The sequence below is a fragment of the Lynx rufus genome, unplaced genomic scaffold (genome assembly GCF_022079265.1).
Source record: "Lynx rufus isolate CCGP_SWC_20201006 ecotype Redwood Valley unplaced genomic scaffold, mLynRuf1.p SCAF_20, whole genome shotgun sequence".
Classification (NCBI taxonomy): Eukaryota; Metazoa; Chordata; class Mammalia; order Carnivora; family Felidae; genus Lynx; species Lynx rufus.
The window spans coordinates 22,540,001-22,558,609 of NW_025814835.1; the positions used below are offsets into that span (position 1 = coordinate 22,540,001).

The 18,609-nt window shown below is 35.2% G+C and overlaps 1 protein-coding gene across 1 annotated transcript in view; it reads right to left on the reverse strand.

Annotated features, from left to right (window-relative positions):
* Positions 1-18,609, reverse strand: part of DCC (DCC netrin 1 receptor) — a 753,976-nt gene that overhangs the window by 591,684 nt on the left and 143,683 nt on the right. Inside the window, exons 4-5 of the mRNA XM_047086216.1 lie at positions 15,856-16,006; positions 14,531-14,667 (exon numbers count right to left, since the gene is read on the reverse strand). Of these exons, the coding sequence (XP_046942172.1) occupies positions 14,531-14,667; positions 15,856-16,006 (288 nt within the window). The remainder of the gene's footprint in view (positions 1-14,530; positions 14,668-15,855; positions 16,007-18,609) is intronic.

Below are 18,609 nucleotides of genomic sequence, written 5' to 3' on the forward strand. Positions count from 1 at the left end.
GTATTATGTGCACAATCCCCACATCTATCTGGCTAACCACCCTTTAAGAATCTCTCTCTCTCTCTCTCTCTCTCTCTCTGTCTCTCTCTCTCTCTGTCTCTCTCTCTCTCTCTCTCTCTCTCTCTCTCACACACACACACACACACACACACACACACACACACACCACAATCCCCCAGCTCATTTAAAATTTCTTTTGTTTTCATGCACTGTAAATTGGTGATAAAGTGTTATTACTGAGCATTTGGCAGTTGGATTCACTAACTACTTTTTGAATGTCAGTAAGAACATACCAAGGGAAAATTGAATTATATAATGTAATCACTTGGGCTAATTATTTTCTTTGCTGGTTCTCTAAAGAAGCAGTGGATACAAACTCATTAATATCACATTTATTTTTCTTAGCAGGAGAGAAGCATTGGGCTGTGATTAAAGTGGCATCATCATGTTGCTTTTTACAGAATGTGTAATGGGTCTGAACTGCAAGAATAAAAAATCAGGTGCACCCATTAATCATGGTAAAAATCCTCTTTTAATAGGGTAGGCAATCTCCATAAAAATGTATACAGTAAATGGCCACTACCTATAGGCCAAAGTGGAATAGCTTTTCTGCTGATAGCAGGACATTCTTCACCTGAAGCTCTCTTTCAGTCTCCAAATACAGGGGGAAAAAACCAACACTTTCAACCTTACACTCCTTCCTAATTGCACATAGTATTTCTCAAAAATTAGCCTGTTGGAGATTCTGACAACTCCTGAAGTATATACCTATTTAATTCAACTCTGTTTGAGCCAACATTTTCCAAACTCAGGTAATCACAGATGATTTTTTTGTTTCATCTTATTTTGCTTATTTTTTTCGTTTTTATTAGGAATACCTAACAATACACATACGGCTCTGGGAATGTTGGTGAACAGGACTTTTTAGCCTTCATCTGTATTAGATGCCTCACTTAACTGTATCGTTGCTGCAACTTTAACTTTGTCCATTTTGTTCATTCTGAACTTGTACCCAAAATGTGTTTCATAGGGATTAAATACTGACATATTGCTATTGCTGTTTAGAAAGGCAAAATTTTTATTACTATTGCATAGCAACAGCTTTTCTGAACAACAAGAATATAGAAAAAATGAGAAAGAACACCTGCAGTCTGAGCATTGTGTACAAAGATTTTCTTTTTTGGTCACAAGAAGAACTAAATGAATGAGAATTGTTTGTTTGCTTTTTTTTTCCCACATACTGAAGTTCGACATTCAGGATGAAAATCCAAATTCAATTCTAGAAGAAACAAAATGTACATTTCTTACATATTCTTAAATGTTTAATTCATGCCAACTAATACGTAAGGCATTGGGGACATGACAATGACTAAGATACAACCCTTCTCCCTTGAGAAACTGCCTAACCAGTGTGTTGTATGGTAACAGTGGAATTAACAGGAAAATATGGAAGCACAGGGAAGGGAGAAGGGTCGCTGCATGGGTGCACATGATCCAAAGATCAAAAAGCATTGTGCATATGTGATACAGCATCAGTTTAAAAGAACAACAAAACACACACACACAAAATTATTCTTTCTGAACTCAAATGTTTTCACCCAGATAGCTGGTGACTTCATGTTGCCCTCAGCACTTTCTCTGTGTGGCATTCCATTTAGCCTGTTCCTATGAAAGTGGTATACCTCACCCCACACACATATGCCCAGAAAGAAGCCATTATAACTCAATAATAAAAAGACAAACAACCCAATCTAAAATGGGCAAAGGTGGGGGCACCTGGGTGGCTCAGCCAGCTAAGCCTCCAACTCTTGGTTTCAGCTCAGGTCATGATTTCATGGTTCATGGGATGGAGCCCCAGGTTGGGCTCTGCACTGATAGTGCAGCGGCTGCTTGGAATTCTCTTCCTCTCTCTCTCTCTCTGCCCCTCCCCCAGGTGTGCATGCACTCTCCCTCTCTCTCATAAATAAACTTAAAAAAATAAAATGGACAAAGGATCTGAAAAGGCATTTCTTTAAGAAAGATATATAAATGGCCAATAAATCCATGAAAAGATACTCAACATCAGGGGAATGCAAAGCATACCCACAATGAGATACCACTTGACACTCATGAGGCCAGCTAGATTTAAAAAAAAAAAGAAAGAAAAGTTAGCTAATAACAAGTATTGATGAGGATGTAGAGAAATAGAAATGTTCATGCATTGCTAGTAGGAATGCAAAATGGTATAGTCTCTTTGGAAAACATCAGCAGTTCCTCAAATGATTAAGCATGGAGTTACCATAGGACACAGTGGTTCCACTCCTAGGTATATACTCAAGAGAACTGAAACCATCAGTCCACACAAAAACTTTCTGTTTATACAGAATTATTAACAATAGGCAAAAGTAGACATGATCCTAATGCCCATCAACTAATGAATAAATAAAACATGGTATATCTACACAATGGAATATCATTTGGCCATAAGAAGGAATGAACTACTCAAACACACTATAACAAAGTTGACCCTTGAAAATGTTTTACTGAGTTAAAGAAACAAGTCACTAAATGCAATATATTCTATAATTCCATTATTGTAAAATTTCCAAAATAGAGAAATCTACAGAGATGGAAAGTAGACTTATGGTTGCTTAAGGGTATTGGTAAGGTAGAGGGAAAAGAGAGAACAGGAGGATGGGGGATGACAGAGTACAGTGTTTCTTTCTGAGGTGATGAAGGTGTTCTAAAATTCACTGTGGTCAGATAGGGTTGTAAACATCTATAATTATGTTGAAACCATTAAATTGTAGACTTTAAATGTGAAGTTGTCTAGTATGCGAGTTACAATGAATGGTATCTCTATAAAGCTGTTTTAAAGCATTAGGCAAGAAACTTATCACACTTTAAATACATATTTGTTGAACAAGTGGATAAATAAGTCAACAAATGTATAGACAGAACTCCAAATGTTTTACTTTAATAGAGTCTACTGTTTAAAGACATGTTTTCAAGTTGGTGCATTTTGCCTTTAGGCACACTCACTGCCACCAAGTGGTAGTAGAAGTTGAAAGTACAGAAAGAAATGTCACACTTTTGCTCTCCAGCCTTTCAAAATTGGCAGGCACGACTGATGCTAACTCTTGTTAACTTTAGTGAAAGCACTCCTGTCTTAATGCAGTTTGAGTTCTATCACAGTCCAACTCTTTCTGGGATAATCTGTACATGTGGTACCTCAGGACAACTTTGGCATGGAATGCCCTTTGGGCAGCTTTTTGCTACTATTAGCAGCCCTCCCTCTAAATCACAGATGGTCAATTCACCTTGCTTAGATTGTTAGGGCTAATTAAAATCATAGCCTTAGACTGCCTTTTTAATGCTCTGAATTACTACATCACCTTAGCCTTTCTCCTGGAGCCTCTACTAACTTCCTCCTTTTTCTGAGAAAGAAAAAAAAATAGATTCATAGCCATCTCAAGGATAAATGCAAAAAACTGTTCAAATTGTTTTTCCAGTGAAAGAGGGAAGGAAGTAGAGATCACATAGTAGGTCTTTAAACAAATATCGGCATGATGAAAAATAAATCCTGTCACAAATGCAACCAGTATTTCCACAGATGGTAGAACTGCAATTTAAACACCGAATCACTTTACACTAACAGCCTGAACATACCATGTTTCTTCTAATACATTCAACAGGATCTCCTAAACACTATTTTGGATAGAATTTTTGCACACTCATAATGGCTATGATTTCAGGTGAACAAAAGTAACTATAATAAGAAATCAACATAGTATAGGAAGAAACAGCAAATAGATTATTTTGATTTTTTAAAATTTAATTCTTCCTTATGTTATGCATTTTTATCATGTACATTTGGGATCATATCCCTACATGAAAAAGAAAGCCTCTTAACTAATTTCATTAGGATCCATTTGGCAATTACCCTATGAAAGATAATCAATAGAAACTTACCTAAGACACTGCTTTTATGACTATAACCATTAAATGCATATGGGTGAGGGGGTCACTGCTCATAAAGGCCAATTATAGGTAGACATGAAATTTAAGCACTGCTACTTGGGAAGAAGCAGTGATGTTCTAAATTCAGAAGAACTCCATTCAAACAAAGAGTTATACACTATAATAGAGGGGTAAATATTATCTTTATTAATATATTCTATAACTACTTTTTGTTTATAGCTAAGAACATAAGCCCAAAACCCAACATTGGTGATCCAACAGCAAGTTTAGAAAGGCAGCAACTGAACACATGACTGGAGGTGGATGTCCCAGTTACTCTCCAAACAAAGGAATGGGTCAGTTCTCTCTTTGACCAGTTATACGTGCTCATAAAGTAGCAACGCATCACGTTTGTTTCAGTAAAAAATGATAAAACTAAAGCATAAGCAAAAAAATAAAAGGACACAGCATCATATCCATTTTTAATTACCATATTTCCTTCCATTACCAGACATATCTGAGAGTTGATGGAGTGTGAACATCTGCATGCTTGCTGTAGCAAATTGAATTTATAGAGCATATCTAAGAATTGAGTTAAAAAAGAGAAAACAGAGTTTCTTCATAGTTAATGATGTATTTGTTATTAAAATTGGGACATATCATTCAAAATTATAGGATCTAAAATGTTAGTAATACCTTATGTTTATAAATTACTAAATAAAAAGATGATGATACTAAAGAAAAAATAAGCCAGGGGATATTTAGGTCTTGAACTACACATAACCTAGTATATAAACAGAAAAATAGCTTTTGATTCATTGCTCTTTTTTCACACTCTTGGAAGTTTAAGATCCTTGGTATTAACAATATATAAGTGTTGGTGATATACTTCTTTGTTGTAATTTATGCTTCTACAAAACTAATCAAGAATCTTTTTAGCAGTATAATGCACAGTACAACTACTCTTTCTGTGGTTATATTCACCCGCTGTGGCTGCTATAACAAAATATCACCACAGACTGGGTGGCTTAGACAACATAAACTTATTTTTTCACAGTTCTGAAGTCTAGGAGTTTAAGATCAAGGTGGCAGCAGCGTTGATTTCTGGTGAGACATCACTCCTTGGCTTGGAGATGGTACCCACTCTGTGTCCCCACATGCCCCATTTTCTGTGTGTTTGCACTGGGAGAGAGAGAGAGAGAGCTCTGATGCCTCATCTTCTTATAAAGATGTCATTCCTATTGGATTAGGGCTCCATTCTTAGGACTCCATTTAACCTTAATTATCTGCTTAATAAAAGGTCTATTTCCAAATACAGTCACATTTGTGATTAAGGCTTCAACCTATGGATTTGGGGAGAAAGAATTCAGTCTATAGCAATGTCCTATAAAAGCACATGAGTTGCCATAAAGAGCTTAAAAAATATTTTCATAGAAAGTTATATAACTTATATACAACACATATATAATTATATTCCTTATGTTTATGTTTAAAGCTCAGATGGGCCAGAGAACAAACCAAGGTTTTGAGTGGCCAAGATGAACAAGACACAGTGTCTGTTTATTCTCACAATATAGCTGGGAAGAAAGCATGGATAGTAGGCTGTAGGGACACAGAGGAAGCTAAAAAAGATAAAATGCTTTACAAATTTGGATACCATCCTTGTGCCACAAGGAATCTCCAGGATTCATGAGAATTATATAGGGACCCATTGTTGCTTTGTACATTTTTGTAGGTGAGGAAAAATTGGTATGGAGAGGTTGCATAAGATGTTTTAATATTTGTGGCATTTCGTTTTTGTTTTGTTTTGTTTTTGTTTAATTTTTGCAACTATGATTTAGGATTCTGCTGAGGGCTGGAAGAACATCTTATTTTTCTTTATTTCCCACAGCTCCCCAAACCATGCCTCCTATTCCACAATCCTTCTCTCTCAAATTTCATACTTAAGCAATCATTAAGCCCTACAAGGAAGTAATTATCATCCTTTACAAATGAAGGAATTGAGGATTAGGGAATTAAATAATGGCCAATATGAAATAACCAATAAGGCACAGCCCAAAAATCAGTTTGTGTCTTTCCACTGCCCTCAAGATAAAAACCTAACCACAGGAGCAAACCATTCACTATCTATACCACTTTCCCCATCCACTATCAGACTCCCTTTGGACCCACAATTTTCAGTCATATTAGATGACTTCCTCTTCCCCATCCCTGGTTTATCTCCATACCTTTGCTGGCTTACTTCCTCTGCTCAGAATCTCTCTCCTCATCCTTTCTCCCAACCCTCAACTCCCTTCTTCATTGTTGATGAACTGTTTTTTGGGGTCCCTTACCTCCCTCTTTTCCAACTTTTCTTTGGTTTTTCTAGTAATTGCCTACTTCCTGTCTGTTTACCTAACTAATCTTTCAGGCCAGGACTGGTGTCATATGCATGTTTCTATGCCCAAAGAGTGCCTGACAGAGAACAAAAGATGCACTCAACTGTCAGTGGCCATGACACTATGGATGCCGTGGTTTAGTTGTATATCTGGGCCTATAAGTCATGCTTGGTTAGGTCACTATACACCTAGCCATCGTTTTCATTATTCTTAAGCATTTTCAGAAGAAAGTGAGCTACTGTTGGCATTTTCCTGTCCCACCATGTTATAAAATGATAGTTTTTAAGAAGGGTTTTTAACTTCTACTGGAAATATTAATCTGCTGTCTTCTTAACTCACTTTTAAGATGACTTTTCTAAACCTTTCTGAGTAGATTGGTCTATTATCTATTTGCAGAATCAGTACATTATGTAACGGTTGAGATAATCATATGCATTTGAAAGAATATGGGAAGGGATTTTGAAGAACAATTTTCTTAGAAATAGGAAATATATATGTATTATATATGTATATTGCATGTATATATATGCATATACACATGTATATGTATGTACAAGGTAAATGTATGTATATATACTATATACATTAAAATATAATTTAATATGTTTAATCCAGTGCCATTGAGCTTGAAGAACTTATCTGTGTGACATTCTTCTCACGTGCACATGGAACATTCTCCACATAATGGGTCACAAATCAGCCCTCAACAGTACAAAAAGATGAAGATCATACCTTGCATATTTTCAGACCACAACACTATGAAACCCAAAGTCAACCACAGGAAGAAAATTGGAAAGACCATAAATACTTGGAGACTAAAGAATGAATGGGTTAACCAAGAAATTAAAGACAAAATTAAAAAGTCAACGGAAGCCAATGAAAATGAAAATATGACAGGCCCAAATCTCTGGGATGCAGCAAAGGCAGTCATAAGAGGGAAGTATACAGCAATCCAGGCCTTCATAAAGAAGGAAGAAAGGTCTCAAATACACCACCTAACTTTATACCTAAAAGAGCTGGAAGAAGAACAGCAAAAAAGCCCAAAACCAGCAGAGGAAGGGAAATAATGATTAGAGCAGAAATCAATGATATTAAAATTAAAACAAAACAAAACAAAAAACAGTAGAATAGATCAATGAAACCAGGAGCTGATTCTTTAAATGAATTAACAAAACTAATAAGCCCCTAGCCAGATTAATCAAAAAGAAAAAGAAAAGGACCCAAGTAAATAAAATCATGAGGAAAGAGGAGAGATCACAACCAACACCACTGAAATACAAACAGTAATCAGAGAATATTATGAGCAATTATATGTCAACAAATTTGGCAATCTGAAAGAAATGGACAAATTCCTAGAAACATATAAACTACCAAAACAGAAACAGGAAGAAAGAGAAAATTTAAACAGATCCATAACTAGTAAATAAATTGAATCGGCAATCAAAAATCTTCTAACAAATAAGAGTCCAGACCCTGATGGCTTTCCAAGGGAAGTCTACCAAACTTTTACAGAAGCGTTAATACCTATTCTTTTGAAGCTGTTCCAAAAAATAGAAATGGAAGGAAAACTGCCAAACTCATTCTACCATGCCAGCATTTCCTTGATTACAAAACCAAAGACCCCAATAAAAAAGAGAACTACAGACCAATTTCCCTGATGAACACGAATGCAAAAATTCTCAACAAGATACTCACAAACTGGATCCAACAATACATTAAAAGAATCATTCACCACAATCAAGTGGGATTTATTCCTGGGATGCAAGTCTGGTTCAATATCCACAAATCAATAAATGTGAACATCACATTAATAAAAGAAAGGATAAGAACCACATGATCCTATCAATAGATGCAGAGAAAGCATTTGACAAAACACAGCCTCATTTCTTAAAAACAAAACAAAAAACCAAAACTGTCAAGAAAATAGGGATAGAAGGATCATACCTCAAGATCATAACAACCATATACTAAAAACCCACAGCTAATATACTCAATGGGGAAAAACAGTGCAATATTACTCAGCGATCAAAAGAATGAAATCTTGCCATTTGCAACAATGTGGACAGAACTAGAGTATATTATGCTAAGTACAATAAGTCAGTCAAATAAGACAAATATCTTATGATTTCACTCATATGTGGAACTTAAGAAACCAAACAGATAAACATAAGGGAAAGGAAGCAAAAATAATATAAAAGCAGAGAGGAAGACAAACCATAAGAGACTCTGAACTACAGACAACAAACTGAGGGTTGGGGTAGAGGGATGGAGTAAATGGGCAAGGGACATTAAGGAGGACACTTGTTGGGATGAGCACTGGGTTTTGTAACCAATAAATCACTAAATTTTATTCCTGAAATCATTATTAAACTATATGTTAATTAACTTGGATTTAAGTTTTTAAAAAAATGCAAAAAAAATGAAGGAAAAAAAAGAAAGAAAAAAGAAAATAAATGGTATAAAGTAAAAAATTGTAAAGGTCAGGGGCCCCTGGGTGGCTCAGTTAGTTACACATATGACTTTGGCTCAGGTCATAATCTCACAGTTTGTGAGTTTGAGCCCCACATCGGGCTGTGCTGACAGCTCAGAGCCTGGAGCCTGCTTCAGATTCTGTCTCCCTCTCTCTGCCCCTCCCCCACTCACACTCTGTCTCTCTGTCTCTCAAAAATGAATAAACGTTAAAAAAAAATTTTTAATTCTAAAGGTCATAAACATTGTTTATTTCATTTCAGTAGCCCATAATTTCTTACCAATGACTATTATTTAATGTCTGATCAATATAAATATACAAAACATTATGACTTATGTAATTTAGGGAATAAAAATGTGAATGCTTAGTTAATGATACTGTAGAATAACTTTTTGTTCATCAGCTTTTTGACTATAGGATACTAATAAATTTATTATCATCATGGCACTTAAAAAAAAGTACAGGGGTGTCTGGATGACTCAGTCAGTTGAGCATCCGACTTCAGCTCAGGTCATGGTCTCATGGTTCGTGGGTTCGAGCCCCATGTCTGGGGATTTGTGCTGACAACTCAGAGCCTGGAGCTACTTCAGATTTTGTGTCTCCTCCTCTCTCTGCCCCTCCCCTGCTCACAGTCTGTCTCTCTCTCAAAAATAAATAAACATTTAAAAAATTAAAAAAAAAAGAACATATCTGTGTGAGCTTAGCATGCTGCATGTCAGTAGAGAACCATTCTGAACACATTCCTAGAGGATGAACCCATAGGTTTCTGTCCCCAAAGCAAAAGTCTTAGGCAGGCAAAACACCTGCCCCAAAGGATTTCTTTTCAGAGGTGTTTTCTTGGGAGAAGTATAAAGTCAAGTACCACATGGAGTGATATGTGTTACTTAGAGTGGCAGGGAAGAGGATATGAGAACTCTTAGATCTGGTTACAGGTTATCAATTATGTGCAAAGGACTGATCTAACAGACTTTTTATGTTCTACAAAGCCAGATTATGCTAATTCTAACCAACATTCCTCTAGAAAGTTGATAAGGCAAATAATTGAGAAAACCTGTACACAAAGGTCAACTTTTAATAGTGTATATTGTTTATATTGCTGCAAACAGCTTTAAAAAGAATTCTAGAATCCTTTTGAGAAAGCTCAAGACTGTTTTCATTTTGTCACCAATGTTAGATCCCATGGCTTCTCCTCAAGAGTGAATTTTCCACCCATCTCCTTCTGCATGTATATGGACAATGCACAGGGTTTGTCCAAGGCCAGACACTTCATTGGTTAAAGATCCCATATCTTTTTAAAATATGCATTTCTGCATTGATTCAGACATTGAATCAATCTAGGCCTAAGGTAAAGCTTAGAAAATAAATCAGGCAAATCTCCTGAATGTTTATTAAGGGTCATTATAATTCTTGAGCCAGAAAGCTAGTTATCTGGGAAATAATAATGGACAGAATACCATTCTTTAGTTCTTTTCTGAAAAACAAAGTTTAAAAAAATAATCATAGCACTAGTGCTTTAAACAGAATATAACACTGTTCAGAATTCCTCCCTCTGCAATCTCCTTTTTAAGACTTTGCCTGCCACCACTTACTCAGGTTCTGTCTTTTATGAGAGCAAAGACTATCAACTCTTCATATCTTCACAGATTCCATGTAAACATACAAAATTGAGGGAAAAAAAAAAACATACTCAAAAGGCAGGCAATTCACTGGGGGCAATTAGGGCAATTAATTGTATGAATCTGTAATTACACTACAAACCTAATGAAGCCAGACCTCAAACCTTTTGTAGGTTTCCCAGAACCTAGTGCAGTCCAATAGATCATAAACATTAACATAAATGGTTATTATTAGGAATTTATTTATTTATTTATTTATTTATTTATTTATTTATTTAATTTATTCATATGCACTTTAAATAAGTTGCCCTTAATCCTGTCTAATACAGATTTCCCCAAGAGGTTTAACTATTATGGAACTCTTTAAAAAATGTTTATTTTTGGGGCGCCTGGGTGGCGCAGTCGGTTAAGCGTCCGACTTCAGCCAGGTCACGATCTCGCGGTCCGTGAGTTCGAGCCCCGCGTCGGGCTCTGGGCTGATGGCTCAGAGCCTGGAGCCTGTTTCCGATTCTGTGTCTCCCTCTGTCTCTGCCCCTCCCCCGTTCATGCTCTGTCTCTCTCTGTCCCAAAAATAAATAAATGTTGAAAAAAAAAATTTAAAAAAAATGTTTATTTTTTATTTTTGAGAGAGAGAGAGAGATATGGAGAGTGCACAAGCCAGGGAGGGGCAGAGAGAGAGAGAGGGAAACAGAGAATCCAAAGCAGGTTCTATGCTTTCAGTGCAGAGCCTGATGCAGGGCTCAAACCCCCAAGCTGTGAGATCATGACCTGAGCTGAAGTCCAAGACTTAACTGACTGAGCCACCCAGGGCCCCCCTATTATGGAACTTTTAATATCCACTTTATAGTGTAAATTCTTTAAATATATTTAATGTTTATTAACTCTGAAACTCTTGAGGAAGACCACAGAATTTCTCTCGTTGTGTACAAAATGATATCATACTTAAATAGTCTTAGTTCAAGCAGGTTCACATTCAAAGCCAGTCTAAGTGCAAAAAAGAACTATGATTTGAAAGGCAAAACAAAAGCCTGATAAAATGCATTATTAAAGCTTATAAGCACAAGCTTGGATTTCTTGCGGGATTTTATCTTGTGAATAATTTATATTATGGTTAAATTCTTAAAACTGATGAAAACTATTTGGATAACACTGATAATGAAGTTCATATCTTTTCATCTTTTACTTAAAAAAGGAAAGTAATAAATTACATTTTCTATATAAACTTAGTCCTGCAGGATGAGCTTAACTTTGTATCAGAATAGTCAATGACTATATCAAAGGTTTTATTATATCAACGTTTATTTTTAGCCTGGGTAGATGAGTTAAATAGAATTATGATTATCTCCTGAATTAAGGCATGCCTTCTATAATAGTTATAGATCATATTAGGTCTGTGGGAGATCTTTAAAATTTATACCCTGGGGCATCTGGATGGCTCATCGGTTAAGCGTCTGACTCTTGATTTTATCTCAGGTCATAATCTCATGGTTCATGAGATCAAGCCCCATGTCATGCTCTGACAGTGTGGATGCTTGGGATTCTCTCTCTCCCCCTCTCTCTGCCCTTTCCCCATTCACGTTCTCTCTCTTTCAGAATAAATAAACATTTAAAACGAATGCCCATTACCAAGAAAATTTAAAAAAAATTCCCAAGACATAAACACAACTGCATTTTTTAAATTAATAATGCTTCTAATTTATAGATTCAACATGTAATCTATAATGAGATTTTTGGAACTAGAGTGATTTATTTAGAATAAAATTTGAGTCTAATAGCAACAAAGACAGCATCCATAAAGAAAACTATGTGATACCCTATATAAAATGTAAAATAAAAACAAAAAACAGAAACAACAAAATATATACACAAAGAGACTACACAGCACAGTTACTCTTCTTCCTATATAAAGAGTTCCTGCAAATAAACAAAATAAAGATGAATATTTTAATAAATATATGAAGGTCGGGGCGCCTGGGTGGCTCAGTCGGTTAAGCATCCGACTTCAGCTCAGGTCACGATCTTGCGGTCCATGAGTTCGAGCCCCGCGTCGGGCTCTGGGCTGATGGCTCAGAGCCTGAGCCTGCTTCCGATTCTGTGTCTCCCTCTCTCTCTGCCCCTCCCCCATTCATGCTCTGTCTCTCTCTGTCTCAAAAATAAATAAAAACATTAAAAAAATTAAAAAAAATAAATATATGAAGGTCAAAAAGATTGATAGGTAACTCACAAAATGCAAAATGCAAATGTCCAGTAAAAGTATAAAAAGAAACAAATTTAATAAGGATGCAAATTAAAACAAAGAGACTCCATTTTATAAAGTTGTTAGGCAAATATTGGGGCATGGAGAGAAATGTATTCTTTCGGAGACAGGCAATTCTTGCACTGCTGGTGTGGGTATGAACATTTTTTGTGATAATTTTCCTTAGGATATAAGCAAATAACTGACAAAGATACAGAAGAATAATCATCAAAGTGTTTTTGGTGTTGTGTGTGTGAGTGTGTGTGTGTGTGTGTGTGTGTGTGTGTGTGTCTGTGTCTGTGTGTCTATGGGTGTTTAAATAGAACATGGAAACAAGATAATGGTCAACAATATAGAACTGGAGAACATACACATATACACAGGAACACACAAAAGAAGAAGCTATGAATGTCAGTGTGTGTGTATATATGTATGACCCTACATATATTTTTTGGTTAATTTCTCAGAAATCCTAATTTATATGCATTTGGCTTAGATATCAATATGAAGCATCGTGTGTCTAAATACTGTGTATTAATTTGATATAAAATCTGATCTCATATATTTGCAATTATAAGTTTACCTATAATCATTATAAATTCTATGACTGCATTTGCCTTATGATCAGCAGTATATATTACAATATAATTTCTATATAGCCATCATGTGTTGCTATACTTTGATGTTACAAATGTAAAAGTTCTTTGTTTCACCAAAAAACTTCCACATGAAATGACTACATTAAATTGCTACCATTTTAAAGACAAGCTGATGTTTCAGTTAGAATAATGCTATCTCTAAAACCAAAGAATTAAAGTCCTTTGCTTATTCTTAGTTTAATATTTACAGTTTGATCAAAGAACAAACAACTCCATTGTCTCACTCTCACATACATCATTACCCTATCTGAAGATGAAAGCACTTTCTGAATAAACTTTAAAGCCAAAAAGTAAAATGGATAGAATAATATTATGATGCAGGTTAGCAGATGCACTAGGCATACCATATCTTTTCATTTCTACTGAATAACTTTTAAAAAGTCTATGATTTTTCCTAGGCTTTTTACAAGGTAAAAAGATTTATTCCAGAGGCAAAAATCCAAAGACTGGTAAACAATTTTTGCTGTTGTTACAGGAAAAAGCAATTGGAATTCAAATGGTAAAGCACTTTCTCCAAATTACATGATTCAAATGAAACTGACTAAAAACAATCTGGGGTAGATGATAAAAGAGGTGTTTGAGTACGTACCCTATATAACAATTATTAATTTGCAATGGTATGAGGTAACCCTACCTTTCTGAATAATATGTAACATCCGTGCCTCTTAAATTTCTTTAAAGATTCTTTCTATGAAAATTTTCCTTAGATGCATTTGATTTTAATGGTTCACTTTCAACATCACATCTACAGTATTTCCATATTAACAAAACAATCTTACCAAGACATTTGAATTTAATGTCAGGGACCCTGTCATCTCAAGTGATATCTGACTTTTCCACTCCAGTGCATATTGTTTATACAATTTCTCTCATTCATCCCTTCATTTACTTTCCCCAGATAAAATATTTGGGAATCTCCCCTTTTATATTTAACTCTTTTGCTGCTTAAGACATTTGTTTATTAATAATTTTCCATAGGTTTCAGTTGTATCATTGGAATAATTGGACTAAAGAGTGATGCATCTGGATTTTAGTCAATGAGCAAGTATTCAAACACTACATTTAATCCCTATGCAATTAATCAAAGTAGAGAAAGGACATGTGTGAAACACTGGGACTTCATAATTTCATACTGATAAGCACAAGAGGTAATTCAGGAATAAGCATTTAAAGTGTCACAGTGATGCATTTTGAAAAGGGCAGTGTAAATGAATCTTGAGCCATTGACTTACCCAAGACCGTGAGCTCTGCAGAGGCACTAATATTCTCATTTTTATATGTAACAACACAGGTGTAAGTTCCACTATCATCATCTGTCACATTGGAGATAAGCAGATTGCTTCCACCCAGTAAAGAATACTTTTTGGACCTGAAAGACATAGGCATATAAAATTAGAGAGCAGATTAATGTAGGGATATTTAGGTGTATACCAGGCAATGTACTCAGAGGTTTAAATAAACTCCACAAAAGATCAAATTATCAAATTAGAAAGAGAGTCTATTTTATGAGGCTTTGATAACATCACATTTATTGATCAAAAATCGATTCAAGGTAAACCAATCCCACTGGAAGGCAGTGATCAAAGAAATTAAACAGATTAAACTTGGAACCAAGCTTAATACTGAAAAGAAATTTACAGATAATCTGGCCCAATTCTCTTATTTTGGATTTGAGGACCACAAGTACCAGAAAAGTGATTTCCCACAGTGGAAGGCAATGTCTTGTGTCCAGACATCCAATTTAGTAATCTTTGTACAAAGCCACATTTCATTGTGTACCAGGAATATCTGGCTACATTCAGAGAACACATTTGACATGCTAAAGCTACAAACAGATTTCTCACATGCTTTCATATTCTCAGAAGTATAGTGACACCACACCATACAGTGTTGTTATAATATAGGTGGGAGGTGAAAGTTATGGTCTATGATCCTCTCTCATCATAGAAAACAGAAGTGTTAAAAAGGAGTACACCATACCTCCAAATCAATAAAATTAATTTAAGTGAAATCCATTTAATCAAAACGTTTCAGACTAAGCGCTCCATTCTATTAAGAGTTTACTTTCTAACTACGCTTTAATATGAACATCTACTAATTCAAAGCCAGCCATGTTCTCCTTTTGTTTTATCTTAAATATTTGTTACATCTGGAATATGAAAGGTACAACTGGACCTGAAAAAAATTTCACAGACCCTATAATGACATGCTATATATTTCAAATCAGAAAATTTTAATTTCTTAATAAATATTTCACTATACCACTTCCTTAGGATGAGATTCTCCAAGGTATCTTTGCTGAATATTTTTTGGACAGTGTTATTTTAACAGCAACACTGGCTTTCTGAACTTCTTTTCTGAATTGATCTCATGGATTTTGACTCTGTCCTCCATCTCTTTATCCCAGTGGATAAAAATCTTCCGTATATTGTATAATGTCAAGGAATGTGGGAGGAAATCAATTATCATTAAAAACCCTAGTATTTCTAGGTACCTTTAGCAAATGAGAAAGATAAACAATGACATATACTTCACAGAAGTCTTCAACGTGTAATACCTGAGTTGGACGACTTCCTCTCCTCGTAACCAGGTAAAACTCGGGGGAGGATAGCCAGAAACACAGCACTCCAGGATGGCATCTTTTCCTTCAATGGCTACTACACTGGATGGTCTTTGCAAAAAATACAGCTGCCTATGTAGTCCTGGATCTGTGGAAAGAAAACACAGGATCACATCTTTTTATGAAAAGCACTGTAAAGATAAATGATGTAGCTTGAACCAATTTTTTCCTAATAAACACTCTGATAGGGAGGAAGAAAAGAAAAGAATGAAGAGATGTGAATGAAACTTATAAACTAGAATCTTAAAAGGCTTTTCCATCCCCAGTTTCTAGGATCATGCTAGTAGAATATTCTTAGCAGTTGACGACATCACAGTATACGGCAAAAGGCAAAAGCTTGAGGTTACTAGTCACTCGTGTGGGCTGCAGAATTTCTCAGTTTCTCATTAGAGAACAAGACTATATTACCAGTAACTTTTCTACATGTGATCACTTGAAACTTTCTGATATGTTCAGTTTGTCTGCCACTAATATCTATTCCACTTCTTCTGCTTTGTCCATTGCTTCCGTGGCTGTCAGGACGATGTTAAATAACACACAAGCATTAAGAAGATAGAATGTAGAAGGTACTAAAAAAAATCTGCTGTCTTCAAAACAGAGCTTACATTAAATTTTGTTTTGTATAGCAATAAGTTTGGCTGTTTCTAAGCCTTCTGCTTATTTTTAATTTCTAACAACATCCCAAAGCATTTGTCCCTAGAGCTGAGACTCTGCATAAAGAGTTCTTTATCTTTCTACCTAGCCCAAAGCATTTTCTAGCTCTGTATATCCAACGTTATCCATTTGTTCTACAGGTAACTAAAAAAAGTATCTATTCAACCTAAAAACTCATTCCATTCACCTTAGAACTCATTTGTTCCAAAGTTGCTAAAATTATGTCAGATGGAATAAGAAAAAAAAATTACAAAATCCTAAGCACAAGGTTCAACACAGTTAAGAGAAAACTCTGAGAGTTAACAGCTTCTCTTCCATCTCCCCACATATTCCACTCCTAATCCCCGGGACACACCAACAGCAGTCTATGGTTAGGTGAGCTTAGAGGAAATCCTCCTTGCCATGGTGATACATCCTCTGACCTGACCTGCTGACTAAATTTCTATCACTCAAAGTTTATTTAAGATAAGATGTATTTCCACATCACTATTAAAATCCACATCCCCCTATGGAGATTTGGTTTAGGCTATTTTCAACTACTAATGTATTAAATTGAACTAGCATGTAATCTGTAATTTTTCAAACTCAAAGCACAGTCTTGAAGCAAAGAAAATGAGGCCATGAAATCTTAAAAACTAGGATTGGGGCAGAGGGAGAATTGCCAGGGGAGATTAGAACCAACTGTGTCATAGTGTGAGCCATGGAGGAGCAGAGGGGAAGTGAGGTAGGAGGAGACCTGGGGAACATTTTAACATCACTGTTAGTCTTCCTTGGCCTGACCCAACTCCATACAACTTGATCACAGGTTAATAAAAGAATATCAACTCTGTAGTTAAAGGTTGGAATAGTAATTGTCATCTAAAGTACTGTGTGTGAAGAAAGAGAAACACTATCTGTCTTCTCACATCAGTTTCTGGTTGTTACAGCAACAAAAATAAATACTTTCACAATGAAAATATTGAAAGAATTTTTGAAATGTGTTAATCCTTATTAAATCAATATTATAGAAAAGATGTCTCAAAACTTTAAAAAGATTGCTGGTGGGATATGTCATTTCCATTTTTGAAAATGACTTTTCAAATCAAATGAAAATAGTTGGAAGGATAATGTTGCTTAACAATAGATTTCCTGAAATAGAAGTTTCCTAAAGTGTACATTATAAATAGCTATCTTAATAATGGAGTCCTATCTATCAAATGCTTTACTTCCATCACCTGTACCTCAGTAGAAATGTTTCAGCTGCATATACTGTATAATACTATATACTGTTATGCACACACACACACTAATGTTATAATACTGTAGCATCAAGTAAGATCTACTTAATTTGATCTTATAGCTAAAAGAAAAATTGAGTTAGAGCCTATGTGCAATACTATTTATACATTAAAGAACCAAAATTCAACTCAGCTATTATACTTTATTTTATTAGAAAACAAACTCACTCAATACAAAATGTTTTTATTTTTTTATTTTAATTTATTTAAAAAATGGAATAGTAGGGAGTTTCCATATACCAGTTCCCCATTCCCAATAGTTGCCCCTATAATTAACAACTTGCATGAAGATGGTACTTTTATTACAACTAATTAAGTGATATTGATATATTATTATAAACTAAAGTCAATAATACACTTTAGGCTGACTCTTTTTGTTGTATAGTTGTATGGGTTTTGACAAATGTGCAATGTCAGTACAGCATTACAGTATCATATAGCTTCACCACCCTAAAAATCCCCTAACCTTCATGTATTCATTCATTTCCCACCACCCCTATTTCAAATCCCAGGAAATCACTGGATTTTCTACTATTTCTCCAGTTTTATCTTTTCTAGAGTATCCTGTAGTTGGAACTCTATAGTATATACTTTTCTCACATTGATTTCTTTCACTTAGTAATATCCACTTAGGGTTTCTCTACGTCTTTTGAGTGCTCAATAGTTCATTTACTCTTCTTGCTGCATAATATTCCATTATATGGATCTACCACAGTTTGTTCATCCATTCACCTATTGAAGGAAAACTTGATTGCTTGGT